The 22,046-nt window shown below is 45.4% G+C and overlaps 1 protein-coding gene across 1 annotated transcript in view; it reads left to right on the forward strand.

The window, feature by feature from the left end:
• SIN3B (SIN3 transcription regulator family member B) overlaps positions 1 to 22,046 on the forward strand; it is a 36,521-nt gene that overhangs the window by 9,968 nt on the left and 4,507 nt on the right. Inside the window, exons 6-15 of the mRNA XM_087701758.1 lie at positions 541 to 663; positions 1,644 to 1,733; positions 2,430 to 2,548; positions 4,433 to 4,640; positions 4,776 to 4,892; positions 7,445 to 7,683; positions 9,962 to 10,145; positions 10,584 to 11,331; positions 18,914 to 19,083; positions 21,040 to 21,213. Of these exons, the coding sequence (XP_087557884.1) occupies positions 541 to 663; positions 1,644 to 1,733; positions 2,430 to 2,548; positions 4,433 to 4,640; positions 4,776 to 4,892; positions 7,445 to 7,683; positions 9,962 to 10,145; positions 10,584 to 11,331; positions 18,914 to 19,083; positions 21,040 to 21,213 (2,172 nt within the window). The remainder of the gene's footprint in view (positions 1 to 540; positions 664 to 1,643; positions 1,734 to 2,429; positions 2,549 to 4,432; positions 4,641 to 4,775; positions 4,893 to 7,444; positions 7,684 to 9,961; positions 10,146 to 10,583; positions 11,332 to 18,913; positions 19,084 to 21,039; positions 21,214 to 22,046) is intronic.

Consider the following 22,046-nt stretch of genomic DNA (forward strand, 5'->3'; position numbering starts at 1 on the left):
CAAAACCAAACTTCTGGCACAATTTCCAGTGAACGATTTTAGCAACTCGGTCATGGTGTTGTATTATTATATACTTTATTCATTAAACATGAAACTGAACATTCAAAAATGCATTACAAATACCAGTGACTGGTGCTAATGGTTGATATGGTTTGCTGCCAGAGTCCTAGGTATCAACCAAATACCTTCTTAAAATATAAGATGTTTCGAGTAGCACAGTTTTTTGCAGTTCCGCTGGTGTTATTGCAGGAAGCTGAAATTTGTTGATGTATCTTGTAAAATTCTTGGACATTGTGCCAAGTGCCCCGATGACAATGGGTATCACTGTTACATGCTTCATCCATAGCCATGTAGTTTTGATGGCCAGGTCGTGATATTTCTATTATTATGATTATGATTAAGTTTATACAGTTCACCACCTGGCAAAGGCTACTCTGGACAACTACCAAACTTTAAAAACAATGAAAATTGAATGATAAACATTAACAAATAAAGGCCAGTAAACAAACAGTAACCAACATCTTTCCCTTTTGGTTTTAGTTCACAGGGAATGGGCCGTGTGATGCCAACAGTATCCCCAAAATGGATCATGAGAAACATCTAGAAAACAGTAAGAAACGGTCCAGGTCTCTGTTGCTTCGTCCTGGGCCCAGCCCAGCCAAGGTATCTGAACTGAATGCAGAGCTGGGGGAAAGGGCAAGGGTGATTTTGAAGGCTCTGAAATATAGGTGGGCTGTCTAGCTGAAACTGTCTGGCTGATTGGTTCTGCCCTTGAGAAGTAAAAGAAGGCCTTTTCATCCAAAAAGGCTGAACTCCTGGCATATTCCTCATATTAAGCTATGCTGGCCTGTTAAAGTAAAACCAGCCAACTGTAGCACTAATAAAGTAGCATATTTACTCACACTACCACTGATGATGTTATCTAGTTTGGGTAATGAAACGTCTTCAAAGAAAGAACCAAGCTTATAGAGCGCCAAGGGCCTCCTAAACTGTAGCATTGTTTAAATATGGATAGGTTTTTTGTTGCAAAAACTATTATGACATTTTGAAAGAGGAGGAGGAGAGAGCCTCTAGTCCCCCAAACTCTCCTATTTTAGGCTTTTTCCATAAATGGTACCATCACAGTTATAATACTTTTTATTACTAGCAGCAGGCGCAACTAGCATAACATTTTACAAAAAAGAAACAGTTTGGTGCTGTACAAAATATACTTTTCAACTAGACTCCTGAGATTTACAGAAAAAATAATGTTATGGTAGGAAAGACAATTATGGAAAATGTTTTGTCTGAATCGGTGTTTGTCAACCTCAGTACTTTTGACATGTCTGTACCTAAATCCCCCACTGGCTGGGTGGGAAATTCTGGGAGTCAAAAGTCCACACATCTTAACATTGCAGAAGTTGTTAACAAACATAAATCCATTTTTACCCATTCTACTTTTATGTAGGCATGACTGGGAGGAGTAGCAGAAGCCCATGAAGGTCTCTGTTTGCCCTTTTTCTGTTTAGGGGATGCAAATGTTAATATAAGTTACTGAGTATTTTGTTTGGGATCCTAGTGTGATGAAAAGTTGAACAGGTAAAGGAGCTGCTTCTAAGCTCTAAACTTCTAAGCTGCTTCTACTTCTGAAATGCTCCCAACAGAAAAAGATGAAGCTGCGAGGGACCAAGGACCTCTCCGTTGCCACTGTGGGCAAATATGGAACCCTGCAGGAGTTTTCTTTCTTTGACAAGGTCTGTTACTGGTATTTTCTGGTAGAAACAGAGCTTGTTATCCATGAACAAAGACTTAGCTTTGCAATGCAAAAGAGCCTTGGGTTGCTGGTGGTGGGAAGGCCCCTAAACAGGCATGGAATGCTCTCATCTTCGGAACCGGGAACTTATGCGCGGTGCTAATCAAGGAGAGAAGCAACTTAGAACTGAGGAGAAATTTCCTGACAGTTAGAACAATTAATCAGTGGAACAGCTTGCCTCCAGAAGTTGTGAATGCCCCAACACTGCAAGTCTTTAAGAAGATGTTGGATAGCCATTTGTCTGAAGTGGTGCAGGGTTTCCTGCCTAAGCAGGGGGTTGGACTAGAAGACCTCCAAGGTCCTTTCCAACTCCGCTATTGTATTGTATTGTATTGCTTCTGCGCATGTGCAAAGCGTCCATGATGTCTGAGCGGGTGGGCGGAGCCTCCCGCCGCCACCGGTTCACCTGAACCAAGGCAAAGTGGCAAAACACAACCTCTGTCTCTAAAGCTCCTAAGCAAACTGCACTAACTTTGGTTAAAGCAGTTCCTCAGGTTATATTGCCAGATGATTGTCTGTCTGAGTGTAGACAGCTCAGCTCCTGCAAGAGCTGAAATGGGAGTTTCACAGGGTCTGGGTTGTCTGTTGGTGCCTGGCCAACAGAAGGTGCCATTTTCCTCTCTGGCTATTTTGGTAGGTACGTCGAGTCCTCAAGAGCCAAGAAGTCTATGAGAACTTCCTCCGCTGTATTGCTCTCTTCAACCAAGAGCTGGTCTCTGGCTCCGAATTGCTTCAGCTGATCACACCCTTTTTGGGGTAAGAGAGATGATGTTATGTTTTGAACTTTGGGCCCAGAGCTCCTTTAGGCCGAGGGGTGGACAAGTATGCTAACTTTACGACCTGTGGACTTCAGTTCCCAGAATTCAATTCCCAGGTTGGCTCAGGAATTCTGGGAGTTGAAGTCCACAGGTCGTAAAGTTGCCATACTTGCCCAACCCTGCTTTAGGCTATTGTGAGGCTAGTCTCCCAAATAATCTCTTCCTGAAAGTATGAAGGAATGTTTTTTTTAATCAAATTAGAATGGGACAATAGTCTCTTACTGAGAATTGTTGCAATTAATTCACTGGAATAAATCATTATGGGATCAATGGACCCTGTGTTTTTTAAAAAAATAATGAGTTAGTATATTGTACCATAGATCAGTGTTTCTCAACCTTGGCAACTTGAAGATGTCTGGACTTCAAATCCCAGAATTCCCCAGCCAGCGAATGCTGGCTGGGGAATTCTGGGAGTTGAAGTCCAGACATCTTCAAGTTGCCAAGGTTGAGAAACACTGCCATAGATAGTTGTATAATCGCAATTGTTAAGTAACTTTGAGAACGCAATAACCGTTTTACAGATTTTTGCAGCCAAAGCCCAGGCTACTCAACACACTGCACACGGTTGCCGCAGTTGTGTAATGGTTACATGAAGTATTTCATGGCTGTGATTTTTTATTGTTTCAACAGTTCTTGAAGGGATGGGCAGTCTTAAGACCACAAATCCCTCAGCTCCACATTTCCATTCCTCCTAGAAAACCCCAAGGCTGCATAGTTGAAATTTCAGTTTTGTTTCTTGTATTTCATTAAGGATGAAATAAAATCATTAAGGATAGACATTTCAACCATGGCCTCTCCAGTGGTATTGCAATCCATTCAAAGAAAAATTGATGGTGGTGGTGGTGATGATGTAGATGTAGATGTAGATGTACCGGTTCCACCACAAAACCACGCTCGACTAAACCGCGCTCGATTAAACCGCATCGCTGACGTCATCAACAGGGCGACAACAGTGCGGAGACAGAAGCACGCTGTAAACCCTAAACCTAAAATTAACCCCTAAACCTAACCCCCCTAAACGTAATCCTAAACCTAACCCTAAACCTAACCTTAACCTAACCCTAAACCTTATCCTAACCCTTAACCTAACTCTAAACCTAACCCTAACCCTTAACCTAACCCTAAACCTAACCCTAAACCTAAAGTTAACCCTAAAGCTAACCCTAAAGCTAACCCTAAACCTAACCCTTACCTTAAGTTGAATCGGCTTGCTTTCAAAGTGCTATTTAAAGCGCCCTTCTTTCTCTGCGCTGGCTGTTGTCATCCTATTGATGACATCAGCGACGCGGTTTAATCGGGCGCGGCTTAGTCGAGTGCGGTTTTGACGGGTCACGGATGTACCTCCTGGAAAAGACGATTGTCTGCTGTTGCCAGGGGTGGGATTCAGCCAGTTCAGGTGAACCGGTAGTTCTGATGAGCAGTTGGCCCCGGCCACCCCTGCCCTTTCCTTTCTTATATCTCCCTGTTCTTTAGCTCAGCTGATTCGCGCAGCACAGTGGGATGCTGCGCGTCAGCTGTTTTACTCACCAGCACTGACATAGAAGGTAAGTTTTTAAGTTTAAAATGGGTGGTTTATGAATGCTGTGCGCACGTGCAAAGCGTGCGTTAGGTCCGCACTCGTTCTCACCGAACCGGTCGTTAAATCAATTGCACCCCACCACTGGCTGTTGCCCTAGAGAAATGACATCTGCACTTTATCTTCCAATGGTGATTAGTGGTGAAAGGCAGGCTGCTACTTTTCAGTGTGCTCTTTCTCACAAAGAGCTCTTTTTGCCTGTCAGTTTCTAGCCTATGTTTGCTTGTATATCTTTTTGGTTTGAAGGAAATTCCCTGAACTCTTTGCTCAGTTCAAGTCATTCCTGGGCGTGAAGGAGCTCTCTTTTGCCTCCCCAATGAGCGATCGCTCTGGGGATGGGATGTGCCGGGAAATTGACTATGCTTCCTGCAAGCGTATCGGCTCCAGCTACAGGGCCCTCCCCAAGACTTACCAGCAACCCAAGTGCAGCGGCAGGACAGCTATTTGCAAAGAGGTAGGTGGCGCTGGCGATTCCTTGTAGAGAAGAGAGGAGAAGGCAAGGTGGATTCATCAGACATTGGAGAGCAGGACCATGAAGGAAGATGCTCAGAAGAGCCGGCTGATTTAGTGTGTGTTTTAAATTCTGCAGGTGCTGAATGATACCTGGGTTTCCTTCCCGTCTTGGTCTGAGGACTCCACCTTTGTCAGCTCGAAGAAAACTCCTTATGAGGAGCAGCTACATCGGTGTGAAGATGAGCGCTTCGAGGTGCGTCTCCTTCATCTGACAGTTGTTAAGTGTGTCCTTTTGGCCAGCAACTAAGTATCAAGTGTTTTTTTCCGGTGAGACTGGTCTATCAGGGCAATCTGGTCTACCCAACTATGGGATGGAGCATACTGCTTTCGCCTTTCAGCCCCAGTCCAGGAGCCTCCGCAGGCAGTTGCTTCGTGACAAACTATTTTTGTGTTGAATTTATATTTTACTGACAAAGAAATAAAGGGAGACTAGTATAGATCTATTCCAAGCTATTTAGCTCTCGTCAGCTAGCCATGCCCTTTCTGGCTTATAGGTTAATACATCTACCTAATATGCAAGTAGCCCAGGTTCGAATCCCAGAAAGGGTATGAGAGCTAAATAGCTTCAAATAAATCTACACCAGTCTCCCTTTATTTCTTTGTTGGTAAACTATACATTCAACTAAGCATCAAATTTCTAATCAGGAAGTCCAGCTTCCCCCATTGATTTTGCTTGTCGGAAGTGCAGCTGACATAAAAACATGCCAATTGCCAAGTGCCCGAATTTTGATCACGTGGCCATGGGGACACTGCAGTGGTTGTAAATGTGAAAATTGGCCATAAGTCACATTCTTCAGTGCTGTTGCAACTCTGAATAGTCACTAAATTAATGGTTGTGAGGTCCACCTGTATACTGTTTTCAACTAAAGCCAGTTGCATTATAAATAATCCATTAGTCTTTTTGGAGGATAACATATCTTGGATTACAAGTGTATCAAAATAGTTTACTAGCAAGAGCAGTCATAAACAGAGATCCAGTAGTGATCAAGTTCTACAGTGGTCTCAGATGCCAGTTCTGGACGCAGATCCATTCTGGCAATGAATAATATCAGCATAACAGATTTAATCTGCAGTGCTGAGAATTATCTCCTCATTTTCCAGTGTAAAATATGCTATTCAGATTTCGGGAACATTTTAACCTCTGGTGTAACATTATTGACCTTGGCATGGACCCAGTGGTGGGTTTCACATTTTGTTACCACCAATTCACCATGCGCGCATACACACCCACTTCACAGTTTCACCGATTTGCTCACGTGTGTGTCTTCCGTGCATGTACCCAGCCTCAAAAACTTGCCTAAATAGGACGGCATAGAGCCGGGGCAAATGGCCAAGTCCACCCGCAATTTCTGCTAGCAATTTGGGTGAACCGGTCTGAACCAGCTGAATACTACCTACGCCAAGGTGGCGCAGTGGTTAAATGCAGCACTGCAGGCTACTGCTAGATCAGCAGTTCAGCGGTTCAAATCTCACCGGCTCAGGGTTGACTCAGCCTTCCATCCTTCCGAGGTGGGTAAAATGAGGACCCAGATTGTTGGGGGCAATATGCTGACTCTCTGTAAACCGCTTAGAGAGGGCTGAAAGCCCTATGAAGCGGTATATAAGTCTACTGCTATTGCTATTGCTATACCTCTGCATGGACCTAGTCAAATAATGTAACTTAATAGATCTTGTTCTTTCACTCACAACTTGAATAAGAGCAAGGATTTTTTTTTTAAATGATTCTATGATTATTATTCAACTCATTGGTAAACATTCTCTGCATTATCACCCAATACGTTTTTTGATAACAGCCATTAACAATTTCATTTCCCTCTTGAATTCACTGTTCATAATTTCTTCTTCTCTCTCAAAGGTATAGATAAATTTATTAATTTGAGACAATGCTTCATGCATCAAATGAACTCGATTACAATCTGGAAAAAGTTTATCTGTTGTTATATTAGATTTTAGCACGGGAGTTGTTAACACCAGATGTTGTTAAAGTACATCAGTTCATGCCATGGTTGGCTGGGACTGTAGGAATTGTGGTATGACGACTCTTTTGGAGTGGAGCGGCTACAACAAGACTGATAAATAATTGTAATAGTAGCCAGCAGGCTGTTTTGGTGGTTTGGGAAAGATTGGTTTCCTTGTCAGCTGTGACTGTCTCGCGAATGTGTGGGCTGGATTGTCAGAGTTTTGGCAGTGTGACTAGTATTATAAGATAAACCCAGGAGCAAAGCACAGCACACAGCAAACAGAGCCTTTATATAGTTAATAGTGGTTTATATACAAATATATACAGACATATAATACATAGAGCTAAATCCCTTACCTACTATGAACACAAGGAGAGAAATGAAATACATGATGAGAGAGAGAAAGAAACACCCTCTAATAGCCACCTATATATAGACTTGTGTGGACCTCCCATCAGCACCTTAAAGAGGCGATGCAATGAATCAGCCTCATTGCATCAGCTTACAGCTTACAACCTTTCATAAACTAGCAGCTATTTAAATCCTCAGTACCTTGACACTCCTTCCATTTAAAGCTGTACAATGATAATCCAAACGCTTTGACATATTCTTTATACTTTTATACTTTTTTTTTACATATCAGCTATATTACAATCACTAGAACAATGTTGTAATCTGATCAATCCCTTAACATGGATTGTCTTAATTTCCTGAAAATAATTGTTCAGTGAAAAAGGAGATCCCCCTTTTGCTTCTTTACTGTTTCATGGCTTACTTTTTGCAGCTGGATGTTGTCTTAGAGACCAACCTGGCAACCATCCGTGTCTTAGAAAGCGTGCAGAAAAAACTGACCCGTATGTCGCAGGAGGACCAAGAGAAGTTCCGGTTGGATGACTGTCTCGGTGGCACCTCAGAAGTGATCCAGCGCCGGGCCATCTACCGTATCTATGGTGACAAAGCACCTGAGATCATCGAGAGCCTCAAGAAGAACCCTATCACCGCTCTTCCTGTTATTCTGAAGAGGTGAGCCCTGCACAGTCCCTTAAAAAAAATTATTCCGTTTCTTCCCAATCAGACTGCAACACCCAGAATTCCTAACCAGCATATTTTGTGTCTGTGGCTGGCTGAGGATGCTGCAAGTTGTGATTCCAACACATCTAAAAGATTCCAGCCTAGGGGAAAAAATTATTGAAATCACTCCCATCCTTTTGCTCTCCATGGAGGTTATATTATATATTATATATTAGATAGATAGATAGATAGATAGATAGATAGATAGATAGATAGATAGATAGATAGATAGATAGATGATAGATAGATAGATAGATAGATATAGATAGATAGATGATTGATAGATAGATAGATAGATAGATAGATAGATAGATATAGATATAGATAGATAGATAGATAGATAGATAGATAGATAGATAGATAGATAGATATAGATAGATAGATAGATAGATAGATAGATAGATAGATGATTGATAGATAGATAGATAGATAGATAGATAGATAGATAGATAGATAGATGATAGATAGATAGATAGATAGATATAGATAGATAGATGATTGATAGATAGATAGATAGATAGATAGATAGATAGATAGATAGATATAGATATAGATATAGATAGATAGATAGATAGATAGATAGATAGATAGATAGATATAGATAGATAGATAGATAGATAGATAGATAGATGATTGATAGATAGATAGATAGATAGATAGATAGATAGAGATAGATAGATAGATAGATAGATAGATGATTGATAGATAGATAGATAGATATAGATAGATAGATAGATAGATAGATGATAGATAGATAGATAGATAGATAGATAGATAGATAGATAGATATAGAGATAGAGATAGAGATATTGATAGATAGGTAGATAGATATAAATAGATGTAGATATACCATATTTTTCAGACTATAAGACTCATCATGATTTTGAAGAAGTAAATTTTTTAAAAAAGTTTTTGCACTCTGCAGGCTTCCCAAACCCTCTGCACATCTCGTTTTTTCCAAAACAAAAAGGGCATGCAGAGCTTTGGGAAGCATGTAGAGTGCTTCTGGGGGCAGGGGTGGGGTGCAAAAACCAGTTTGTTTTTCACAAAAATGGGCCATTTTTTGCACAAAAAAGGGGGGAGGGGCATGTAGAGCTTTGGGAGGCTTATAGAATGCTCCTGGGGGGTGGGAGGGGGGCAAAAACAAGCAAAAAATGAGCCATTTTTGCAAAAAAAAAAGAAACATGCAGAGGGTTTGGGAGGCTTGTAGAATGCTCCTGGGGGCCGGGGAGGGCAAAAACGGCCCATTTTTTGCTCTTTTTTGTCCTCCTCAACCCTCAGGAGAACTTTGCAAGCCTCCCAAATCCTCTGCACGTTCATTTTTGCAAAGGGGGCGGGGATTCGGTAGGCCAAAAATGCTGTATTCAGTATATAAGATTTTCACCCTCTTTTTTGAGGGAAAAAGGTGCATCTTATACTCTGAAAAATATGGTATATAGATAGATATAGATAGGTATAGATATATAGGTATAGATATAGATATATACACTATATCTATATCTATCTATCTATGTATTTGAAGGCAGCCAAAAAAGCAAATTCAATCTTAAATTGCATTAACAGAGGGATACAGTCAAAATCAAGTGAGGTACTAATACCACTCTATAAACCCTTAGGAAGACCACACCTAGAATACTGCATCCAGTTTTGGTCACCATAGTATAAAAAAGATGTTTAGAGGACTGGAGGCTAAAACATAAAATGAACAGTTGCAGGAACTGGGCATGGCTAGTCTAGTGAAGAGAAGGACCAGGGGAGACATGATAGCAATGTTTCAATATTTGAGGGGCTGCCACAGAGAGGAGGGGGTCAAGCTATTCTCCAAAGCACCTGAAGGCCAGACAAGGAATAATGGATGGAAACAAGGAGAGATTCAACCTAGAAATAAGGAGAAATTTCCTGACAGAACAATCAACCAATGGAATAGCTTGCCTTCGGAAGCTGTAGGAGCTTCATCACTGGAACTTTTCAAGAAGAGCTTGGACTGCCATTTGTCACAAATAGTGTACTGTCTCCTGCTTGGGCAGGGGGATGGACTAGATGACCTACAAGATCCCTTCCAACTCTGTTAATCTGTTTATATTTGAAATACTTGCCCTAATATATCAGTGTGCATTACACTTCCTACATAAATTGCTATTCTCGGGTTGCTGGGCCCAGAAACCTCATTTCTTTGGGCTCTTTTATTTATCCTTGGTTTCCAAGGTGAGCGACATCTACTCTGTTTCAGGCTGAAGGCCAAGGAAGAAGAGTGGCGAGAAGCTCAGCAGGGCTTCAACAAGATCTGGCGAGAGCAGTATGAGAAGGCCTACCTGAAGTCTCTTGACCATCAGGCTGCCAACTTCAAGCAGAATGACACGAAAGCCTTGCGCTCCAAGAGCCTGCTCAATGAGATTGAGAGCGTCTATGATGAGGTAAGGGACGCGGAAGCTCAGTGGCTAAGACGCTGAGCTTGTCGATCAGAAAGGTCGGCAGTTTGGCGGTTTGAATCCCTAGTGCCACGTAACGGAGTGAGCTCCCGTTACTTATCCCAGCTTCTGCCAGCCTAGCAGTTCGAAAACATGTAAAAATGCAAGTAGAAAAATAGGAGCCACCTTTGGTGGGAAGGTAACAGCGTTCCGTGCACCTTTGCCGTTTAGTCATGCCAGCCACATGACCACGGAGATGTCTTCGGACAGCACTGGCTCTTTGGCTTTGAAATGGAGATGAGCATTGCCCCCTAGAGTTGGGAATGACTAGCACATATGTGCGAGGGGAACTTTGGCTATGATGAGGTAAGCATTGGGGCTCCTCTTGCGTGTGGAGTAGGGAGCCCTGGTTCTCTCACCAATCTCTACTCTGTGTATTTCCAGCACCAGGAGCAACACTCTGAGGGAAGGGGAGCCACTAACGAGCCACATCTCATCTTCATCTACGAAGACAAGCAGATCCTGGATGATGCGGCTGCCTTAATCAGCTACTATGTGAAACGGCAACCCACTATCCAAAAGGAGGACCAGGCTACTATTCGACAGATTGTCCAGCACTTCATCCCGGACCTGTTCTTCTCCCAGATACCCGAGCACCCGGTTCCTGAAGAGTTACCCAGCGAGGAGAAGGGGAGCCCCAAGACTCACCCAGTGGAGACACGTGATCTGCGGAAAAGGCATCCGCCTGGCTCACAAGTGACCCCTATGGAGGATAAGGGATCCACCCTGGTGGAAGCCCATGAGCTGAGAAAGAGGAATCCCCCTGGCCGTCCTGCGAGCCCTACGGAGGAGAAGCCGTCTGTCTTGGAGGGCCACGAACTGCGAAAAAGAAACCCTCCAGTCCCTCCGGCCAGCCCTGCAAAGGACAAAGAGAGTCTGGAAAGCATCGTGCCTTCCGCTCGGTCCCACCGTACCCTGGACAATGTCTACACTCTCTTCTTTGCCAATAACAACTGGTACTTCTTCCTTCGCCTTCATCAGACTCTTTGCTCACGGCTCCTCAAGATTTACCATCAGGCGCAGAAGCAGCTGCTGGAATATCGGACAGAAAAAGAGAGAGAGAAGCTATTGTGCGAAGGCCGGAAGGAGCGGGCCAATGATCCCGCCATGGAGCTGAGGCTGAAGCAACCAAGTAAGTTGCCTTTGGTAGCATCTTGAAAGAGTTTGGGTGGAGGGAAGAGGGGAGAACTGCGTGTGTTGGTTGCTGTCGGGCGCAAACAATCAGAGTCTGTTTATGTTTATATTTATTTCATTTGTATGCTGCCTTTTCCCCCGAAGGGGGACTCAGGGCGGCTCACAACTCAAACAGGGAAGGGGGATACAAACAGATTAAGAACAACACAAAACAATACATAATTTAAAAACACACAACAATCATACCATTCGAGATAGGGGCAACGGTTCTTTAGCCCCAGGCCTGTCGGAACAGCCAGGTTTTAAGGGCTTTGCGGAAGGCCTGGAGGGTGGTGAGGGTGCGAATCTCCACGGGGAGTTCGTTCCAGAGGGTCGGAGCAGCCACAGAGAAGGCTCTCCTCCGGGTAGTCGCCAGTCGACACTGGCTGGCGGATGGAATTCGGAGGAGGCCTAGTCTGTGGGATCTAATCGGTCTGGTGGAGGTAATTGGCAGCAGGCGGTCTCTCAAGTACCCAGTCATTTGCAGATAGATAAAGGAAGCAGCTGCATTGTTTTCTATCCACGTTACAAAATCTCCCCAGACTCCTCGCCTTCTCCTGGAACAACTAGATACGCTTTCATGAATCTTGGAGGAGGCCAAGGTTATCCCTCTGGTAGCTGCCCAAGGACTCTAAGCGAGGTCCTCACTTGATCCCTCCTGCCAGCCTAGCTGGCAGTTTCTCAACCGTTACACAAACTTCCAAAGGATGTATGTGTGAATTAAATGTTATTTTGTTTTAAAAAAATAGAATGATGAGGGGTTGCAAGGCTGGCAGTTTTCTCAGAACCCGTTGGATGCAAATTTCATCTGAGAAGCTTAACTGACTCTTCATTTTGTAGGGGAAATTATATTTTTTATCAGTAGAGGAGCACATCCTACATGGGTTTGCTACAGCTGTGGGAGTCACATAAGTTTATCACCGGTTCGCAAATGTGAGCACACGCCTTCCGCGCATGCATGTGGCCTTCTGCGCATGTGCTTTGTTCATGTGTGTGGTGTCGAAAATGAGGCTACATAGGATGTTTTGGAGCCTGCGCGGGCAGGTCGCTGCTACCGGTTCGGCCGAACCGGCTGAATACCACCTCTGGTTTGCTGCAAAAACAGCTTCATAAAAAAAGGATTAAACCAAAAACTGAAGATGTTGCCTAATTTGTGTAATGAAACATCTGCAAGAATATAACCGAGAGCACCAAGGACTCCACACTGCAATCCTGAGCTACAGAGATATTTTTTTCTATGGAAATTAAGCCAGTGATGGCAAACATTTTGAGCTCAACATGTCAAAAATTCAGAAAATGCCTTAGTTGATGTTTCAGACACAGGTATAGAAGAATATGCAGCCCTAGCACCTCTGCTACCCCTCAAACAGGCTGTCTTATGCCATTCCCCAAGGTGTACAAGCCTAGGGGGACGGCGCAATTGCCTCTATGGTACTCCTCAGGATCACCACAGACTGTGGTGTTTCTCTTTCTCTTGAAAGGCCCCTGCGGCCTACCGAGGCTGTTCTGGGTCGTATGAGGCCTTTCTTCTTGGAGCAGCTTCAGAGAAGACAATTCCATGGCTGCGGTCTGTGTGAAAGCATGCTCCATTTTGATGTGGTTTTCCGAGGCTCCAAAAACTCCCACAAGCCCCTCTTGGGCTACTTCCAAAACGATCTGGAGGCTGTGTGAGAGCACATTCCATTCTTTACATGGCCTCCACAGCCTCTGAAAATCATGGAAATAATGGCGCATGCTTTTGAGAATAGTTATTGGGTGTTGTTGAATGGTAGCGGGTCACCCAAAACATTGTGGCCGGATACCTTTGACACCTGTGCCATAGGTTCACCATCACTGGACTCAACTAATCCTCTCCAATGGGCAGAGATTCCTCTGAAAGGAAATTATTGCATATTATTTCTTCAGAACGTCTACTCCGTTTTCCTGGTGCAGTTAGTGAATTGTGGTGGGTTGAATTGCAGATATTCCTTCTGACCTGTGATTAGGGTGCATCTGAGAAAACCTTCAGGCGTTTTCCAGGCATTTTCAGATTTCAAAACTTTTGAGGCCTAAAGCAGGGGTGGGGTTCAAAAATTTTAGCAACCAGTCCTCACCCAGCTGCTGGGTGGGCGTGGCCTACTCGGCCTCCTTCACAGCATGGGGGGGGGGGTATTTTCACCCTCCTCCACGCTCCGGAGGCTTTCTTCAAGCCTTTGGGAGGGTGAAAACCACTTTCCCCGGGCTCTGGAGGCCCCCCAGAGGCTGGAAACAGGCTTGTTTCCAGAACTTCCGAGAGGCCCGTTTTTCGCCCTCCCATAGCCTCCGTGTGGACTCTGCACTTACCTGGCATCCAAAATGGGTCGCATGGAGACTCCTGGGATGGGCAGGGCCAGCTAGTCCTTACAACTCCCGGTTCAGTGAACCAGATGTAAAATTAGCATCCGGTTCGTTCGAACCAGTCCGAACCGGCTGAATCCCACCCCTGGCCTAAAGGCAGCAACTATTCTCATCTCCTCTTTCCCTAATTTACGCACCGCATCTTAATTCCAAAACTGCCTGGTTTTGAATGCTTTATAAAAGAATAAGTAGAAACTAGGCTTTATTGATCAATGGAGTTTAGTTCTTTGTATGCCTCTGGGTCTGATAAAAAAAGATAGGTAGCCTTTTCAGTCACAGGAACTAGATCGTGGCATGCCTTTCCCTGGATTTGCTTGCATTATATCTGGTTTTGCTTTAATGAGTTTGATGGATTGGTTGTCTACATTGTATTTGTTATAGAGACATTTTTATTTTTCTCAACTCCACTTACTGGACTTCAGATGGAGTGGGCAAAATTAGCATGTGGATAATCACCTTTTAGGATTTCTGTGATCTCCAAGGTAGTCTGGCATTTAAGAAAGATTTTAAAGAATTTTAAATAAACTTTGTCCACAACAATCTATGTCATTTGCATATTTCGTGGTATAATGGACATCGGAAAGAATAGGCATCCCTTCTGGTCTCAACTGGGGTTTCAGATGCTACCTGTACCTTTTTAAACGTTTTGTGATCTTTGAAGTCCCCTGTTGGAGGAAAATGCTTCTCGTGTTGCTTGAAATCAGAGGAAACGATTAAGAAGCTGCATCGTAGTTGGAATGGAAGAGTTTGCTTTTGTAAGACAGGCGTAGGCAATCAGGGGCCCTCCAATGTGCTGGCTATCGGCACTGACAGAGGATATTGCAGTTGTACTATATTCCAGAATATCTAGAAAGCAGCAGAGTGTTCATTCCTGCTCCAGATATGCCTGCCATTCTTCAGTACACCTCCAATGCATCTTTTGGCCAGTAGAGGTCACTATGTTGTATGATTGTTCTCTAATTCCAGTAGAGTAGCTTGGCAAGGGTCTTAGAGCTAGTCCTATCTGTGTGTGTGTGTGTGTGTGTGTGTGTGTGTAGCACTAGCACTAGCACTTAGACATACACCACTTCATAATGCTTTACATCTCTCTCTAAGCAGTTTGCAGAGTCAGCCTATGGCCCCCAACCATCTGGGTCCTCATTTTACCCACCTTGGAAGGATGGAAGGCTGAGTCAACCTTGAGCCTGGTGAGATTTGATCTGCCAAATTGCAGGCAGCCAGCAGTCAGCAGAAGTAGCCTGCAGTACTGCACACTAACCACTGTGCCACCACGGCTCATATGTATATATACCTGTGATGATGAACCTATGGCACCTTTGCCACTAGTGTCACACGGAGTCATTTCTGAGGGCACGCGAAGCATTACCCTGTCAGCTTCAGCATGCATGCATGCACTGGCTAGCTGATTTTCGGCCTTGATTTTCAGCCTTTTTTTGCCCTCCCGAAGTCAAAAAAACTGCCTAACGCTCAAACCGGAAGTTCGGGAACAGACTTCCTGTTTGCGCAATGGGTAGTTTTTCGCCCTCTGGAGGCTTCAAGGAAGCATCCTGATACCTCCAGAGGGAGAAAAACGGCCCAATTGACAACCTGGACGTCTGTTCCTGAACTTTCGGTTTCCGTGTTGGGCCATTTTTTGCCCTCCCCAGGCTGCTAGAAAGCCTCTGGAGCCTGGGGAGAGCGAAAAACGGACCTACCAGGCCCACCGGAAGTCGGAAAATGAGCTGTTTCCAGCCTCCATTTTCGCCCTTCCCAGGCTCCAAGAAAGCCGTGCGTACATGCGCAGGGCAAGCGGGGCGGCATTAAATTATAGGGGTGAGCCCAAGAGCACACGCAAAAGCGCGTGCATGCGAGCTTTCGGCACCCAAGGCGAAAAATGTTCGCCATCACTGGTATATACATATATGTATGTATATATATGAAGTATGTGTGTGTATGTGTGTATGTGTATATGTATATACATATGTATATACAGTACTTTGCTAAAGTTTCAGGCAGGCGTGAAAAATGCTGTAAACAAAGAATGCTTTCAGAAATATAAATAATGATTGTTTATTTTTGTCAATTGTCAAAATGCAAAGTGAGTGAACAAAAGAAAAATCTAAATCAAATCGGAAGAAGGCGGGGCTTAGCAGTGAGAAGACGGACTTTCAGGCACTTCCTGAATGACCATCTACACCGGAGTCTTTTTTGGAGGATTCTTTTGAATCTAAGCTGTCCCGAAGAGACAGTGACGTGGGGCGGAACTCCATGGTCCCAGAGGTATCCGCAAAACCTCTGGGAACCTAAGGAAAGCCTTCCCAATCCAGTGGCTTCCGGATCGGCTAAACAATGCCGACTGCAACTGCGAAGACCCAGAGAGAGAGCAGAATATGAGCAGGCCGTTTGATGTGAGTCTTAAATCCTTTTTTTTGTTGGAAAGAGAGCACCCTAAATTTGGAAACTTAGTTTAAAATAAGGCTGAGAAGTGAGAAAAGCGGCGGAGATAAATGTTTGCCATTTGGAAGTTTATTTTTCTGTTCCTTTTTTCTAATTCCTAAGCCGGGCTGGACTTTCTTGTAATTTGAATCGGCTTTTCGCATTCCTTTTTCTTGTTGTCGACACCTTTAACTTTGAATTTATTGGGGCACTAAATCTTAAACTTAAAGTGCTTTGAAGATTGGTTTTTTTTTTTTTTTGGCTTGCTTTTCTTCGTTGCCTTTTACCCCTTTTGAGGTTTGTCTTTTTTTTTCTCACAATTAGTAATTAACAAACGGAATGGACTAAAACAAGCTGTAAATTACAAACTACAAGCCAACACTGCCATCTTGTGGACTTGAACTTTGTTATTAAAATCCCCCCTGTAATGTATTTGATTCACGTGTTTATGCAGCTGGCAAACTGAGATAAAACAGCAAAGCTGACCGTGACCTTGAAGAGACTCTTATCTTAGGGGGGGATAAAAAGAGTCCGGGAAAATCATTTGTTTTAGCCTGTTGGCATCCTTTCATCCCCCAACATCATTCTCATATTACCGGCTGTGGAGATATTGACACCAAGTTTTTCTTTTTTGATCATTACCATCGACCTTTTGATTTTTTACATTTTTTCTTCTTCTTTGTTTTGATTTCTTTAACACTATATTGAAAGAAAAAGAGTTTGTACAAAAATCTAAATCAAATCAATATTTGGTGTTACTACCAAATATTGCCTTCAAAACACCAGCAATTCTCATAGGTACACTTGCACAAAGTCAGGGATTGTGCAGGATTATAGTCAGATGTATGATCAACCAATTATACCAAACAGATGCTAATGATCATCAATGTCACAGGTAGGTTGAAACCCAGTCATGAACTGAAACAGAAACAGCTGTGTAGGAGGCTTAAAACTGGGTGAGGAGCAGCCAAACTCTGCTACCAAAGTGAAGTTGTGAAAGACAGTTTCATGTCATTTCAAAGCAGACTGGGGTTTCAAGATGTGCTGTTCAAGCTCTTTTGAAGAACAACAAAGAAATGGGCACCATTGAGGATCGTAGACGCAGTGGTCGGCCAAGGAAACTCAGTGCAGCAGATGAAAGACACATCCAGCTTATTACCCTTCGAAATCGGAAGATGTCCAGCAGTCCCATCAGCTCAGAACTGGCAGAAACCAGTGGGGATCCAGGTACACCCATCTATTGTCCGGAGAAGTCTGGCCAGAAGTGGTCTTCATGGAAGAGTTGCAGCCGAAAAGCCATACCTCTGACGTGGGAACAAGGCCAAGCGGCTAAAGTATGCACAAAAACATAGGAACTGGGGTGCAGAAAAATGGCAGCAGGTGCCGTGGACTGATGAGTCAAAATTTGAAATATTTGGCTGTAGCAGAAGGCAGTGTGTTCGTCGAAGGGCTGGAGAGCGGTACAATAATGAGTGTCTGCAGGCAACAGCGAAGCATGGTGGAGGTTCCTTGAACGTTTGGGGCTGCATTTCTGCAAATGGAGTTGGAGATTTGGTCAGGATTAAGGGTGTTCTCAATGCTGAGAAATACAGGGAGATACTTATCCATCAGGCAATACCATCAGTATGATCGGCCCCAAATTTATTCTGCAGCAGGACGACGACCCCAAGCATACGGCCCAAGTCATTAAGAACTACCTTCAGCATCAAGAAGAATGAGAAGTACTGGAAGTGATGGCATGGCCCCCACAGAGCCCTGATCTCAACATCATCGAGTGTGTCTGGGATTACATGAAGAGACAGAAGGATGTGAGAAAGCCTACATCCACAGGAGATCTGTGGTTAGTTCTCCAAGATGTTTGGAACAACCTACCAGCCGAGTTCCTTCAAAAACTGTGTGGAGGTGTTCCTAGAAGAATTGGTGCTGTTTTGAAGGCAAAGGGGGGGGTCACACCAAATATTGATTGGATTTAGATTTTTCTTTTGTTCACTCACTTTGCATTTTGAAAATTGACAGAAATAAACAATCATTATTTATATTTCTGAAAGCATTCTTTGTTTACAGCATTTTTTCCACACCTGCCTACAACTTTTGCACAGTACTGTACATACATGGGTGTATAGCATATGTATATGTAGGTGTATTTACGTGTAGGGATATACATACATCAGGGGTGGGTTGCTAATCTGGAACGGGACCGGCAGCGTCCTCGTGCACGTGCGCAGTTCACGCATGCGTCTTAGCGCCTGCGCGATGCTCCAGCTGCTCGCGGAGACTCGCGCAGGCGCTGTATGTGCCATCCAGCTGCTCGCGGAGAATCGTGCAGGCGCTGTATGTGCCATGCGCCTGCGTGGAAGCGCAGAAGCCTTCAAAGACCAGTAAGGAGCGCGGGCGGGCGGGTGGGCCCTTCGCCGTTCCCGGAAGTTACATACTTCCGGGTTTGCCGACCAACCGGTTCACGGGGACCACCGCGAACCGGTTGAAACCCACCCCCTGACATACATATTTCAGAGCAGACAACAACTTCATTTTTTAATGTGTGTTCACAGAAAAAACGGACAATAAAGGTTATCTTATCTCATTTAAACACTTGGTGTCCCTTATATAGTTTAAGGCACTTCAATCACTGGACACACGCAGATAGGTGTGGAAACGGGTTTGGCATCTACCTGAGCATCACACCTTCCTGCAGAGACGCTGGAGCCCTTATCTTTTGCCGGGGGGGTGTCTGATTCCTGTTCTTCCCCCAGGTGAAGTGGAGCTGGAGGAATATTACCCAGCCTTCCTAGACTTGGTGAGGAATTTGCTGGATGGCAATATTGACCCCACTCAATATGAGGACACCTTGAGAGAGATGTTCACCATTCATGCCTACATCGGTTTTACCATGGACAAGCTTGTACAGAACATTGTCCGACAGGTAACTGCATCCTGGTCCAGGGTGTGGGGAAGGTGTGTAAGAGACTCTCTGGCATCTGCTTTAGGTTTTGTACTCTACTGAGCCTCTTAGGCAAGAATAAGCAGGGATGGGCTTCAAAATTTTTAGCAAGGGGTTCTTTGCCCAGTTGCTGGGTGGGTGATGCCATGGGTGTGGCCTAGTTAGCCTCCTGCACCATGGCAAGGCGTGTGTGTTTTTGCCCTCCCTGGGTTCCAGAGGCTTTTCTCGAGGCTCCGGGAGGGTGAAAACGGCCTCTCCAGGCTTTGGAGGCTGGAAATGGGCCCGTTTTCAGTTCCTGAACTTCTGATACACCCATTTTTCACCCGCCCCAAGTCTCTACGCATGCCCTGAACTTACCTGCATCCAAAAGGGGCTGCATGGGGACTGCTGAGAGGGGAGGGGAGTGATGGGCTGGGCCAGCCAGGAGTGAGATTGGGGGTTCTGCAAACTGCACAGAATCTTAGCTAGAGGTTCTCTCGAACCCCTGCAAACCCCCCCAGCAGCCCACCCCTGGAAATAAAATCCCAAGCAGCCCCTTTGTTTGTGGTGGCCTCAGTAGCTTGTGAGGCTGGGCCTATTCTGAGGTATTCAGGATTTCAAGATCCGATTCCAGAACCTCGTCCATGAGGGAAAACCGTAATAGTGCTACGTATATTCAGTTGAAGCCATTCAGAAATGCAGTTCCGTTTGGCATTGCAAGCAGTCCTCGAGTCACGAGAGCAATTGGGACCAGGATTGCCATTATTAGGCAGTGCAATGATAAAAGTGCCAGTCACATGGCCGCATTGCTTAGTGATGGCAATCTAGGCAGTCCCAGTTGTCACTGTAACCCCAAAACTGGTGGGTCGTTAAGTGACCGGGAGTCCCAGGTGTGGAGGGTGGGGTATAGTGGTGGGTCACGGGGGAGACCCTGCGCAAGACCGCACAAGACCGGGCAGGGGAAGATGGCAGGGCAGTATGAGTGGCGTGAGCTCAGAAAGACTGGGGAAGACTAGGTTCATGTGGGTGCAGGAAGGCCAGGGAAAGAAGGCCAGGGAGGGTGGGTACATGTGTGTGAGCACAGGAATGGCCTGGGAAGGATGGCACCAGTGAGTGCACGTTTACAAGCGAGGAGGGTGGGAAGGAGGTTATGTTCAATGCAAAGGGGGAAGGACAATGCAGTGCGTGCGATGAGGGAGGGAGGCGCAATGTATGTGAGCGAAGGACAGTGGGGGAGATTTAACCTGAGTGACTTGCATCCTTCCTACCATTGGTTTTGCTGGTGGGAAGCCAACAGGGAATGTCACAATTGGTGATCATGGGACCACAGGATGCTGCAACCAGTCATCCTTGTGAGATGGTGGGCCGAGCACCCAAATTTTATTTACCTGACCCGGGGAGGGGGGGCACTGCAACAACTGGAACTTGGAGCATTGTTCCTTTGTTCAGCACCATCATAAATCCAGTCATTAAACAAATGGTCATAACTTTATGTTGGACTGCGTGGAGAAGTACGCTGGGTTTAATGGGTTTCTGGTGAAGCTGCCCTGCAGGAGGCTTCAAGTGCAGGAAGGTTTTGTGGCCTTTATGCTCTGCTTGATGTTGGTATTTTCTGCTTCTCTCTCTGTCTCTCTCTCTCCCTCCCTCCCTCTCCCTCTCTCTCCCTCTCCCTCTCTCTCCCTCTCCCTCCCTCTCCCTCCTTCCCTCTCCCTCTCCCTCCCTCTCTCCCTCCCCTCTCTCCCTCTCCCTCCCTCTCTCCCTCCTTCCCTCTCTCCCTCTCCCCCTCTTTCTCCCTCTCTCCCTCTCTCCCTCTCCCTCCTTCCCTCTCTCCCTCTTCCTCCCTCTCCCCCTCCCCCCTCTCCCTTTCTCCCTCTCTCTCCCTTTCCCTCCCTCTCTCTCTCTCCCTCCCTCTCTCTCCCCTTCTCTCCCTCCTCCATCTGCTTGTTTTGGGGGCAACAGCTGCATCACTTGGTGAGTGATGATGTCTGTCTGAAAGTTGTGGAGCTGTACCTGAGCGAGCGAAAGCACGGTGCAGCCGGTGGCAACCTGTCTTCGCAATGTGTGCGAGCCGCAAAGGAGACCAGCTACCAGTGGAAGGCGGAACGTTGCATGGCCGATGAGAACTGCTTCAAGGTACAGCAGCCCCTTTCCCAACACAAGGCCTTCCACGCCTTACCTTTCCTCAGCTGAGGATGCTTAGATACGTTGGGCTACAGTGGCCGGTTGAGACGATCAAAACTGAAATCCAATAAATAATGAAGGTTACCAAGTCGTGGAAGGTTGATTCCAAAATTGGCAGTATCTTCTCTGTTGCACTTTTAAAGATAGCCTATTTTATCACCCATCTAATTAAGAAACCTGTATGGGAATTACCACTTTGGAGGTGTCTCCCCTTTGTGCCTATGGGTGCGGACAGCCTTCTCTTGGGCCTCTGTTCTGCAAGCTGTTGTGGCTCGCCAGCAGCCAGCAGAGCTGGCAGCAGATTCAGACAGTGAGGAGTTTGGGGAGGAACATGGGCCAGTCCTGGAGTCTGGAGAAGGCTCTGATGAGGGCTCTGTGTCGGAGGCAGAGAGGGGGCCAGAGCCGTATGCCAGTTATCAGCTGCCTTCAGAGTCAGACATCAGTGAAGCAGATGAACAGCTGGAGCCTGTTCCCAGTGTACGCATGCACAGAGTTGGCCAGATAAATAACAGGGGTCGACTTGGGAGTAAGGCCACAGGTGGACGATGAATGCCCCCTCCCAGAGGAAATAAAAGAGGAACGAAGGGGGAGTGGAGTTTGCAGGAGACCATTAGTTCACTTAGTTGGTTCGTGACTCTCCGAGACTCCTTGCCAAGTTCTGCAGATCTCGGCCAGGCAGCTCCCCAAGCCAGATCAGGTCTGTGACTGTAAATCCTGCCTTGAAAGACTTTGCTGGATGTGAATGAGCAGAATTCGCAGTAAATTAATAAAAGGGGTTTTTGTGG

Source organism: Thamnophis sirtalis, unplaced genomic scaffold (genome assembly GCF_051295495.1).
Source record: "Thamnophis sirtalis isolate CommonGarterSnake01/CBP01778 unplaced genomic scaffold, rThaSir2_p1.2 scaffold_1, whole genome shotgun sequence".
NCBI lineage: Eukaryota > Metazoa > Chordata > Lepidosauria > Squamata > Natricidae > Thamnophis > Thamnophis sirtalis.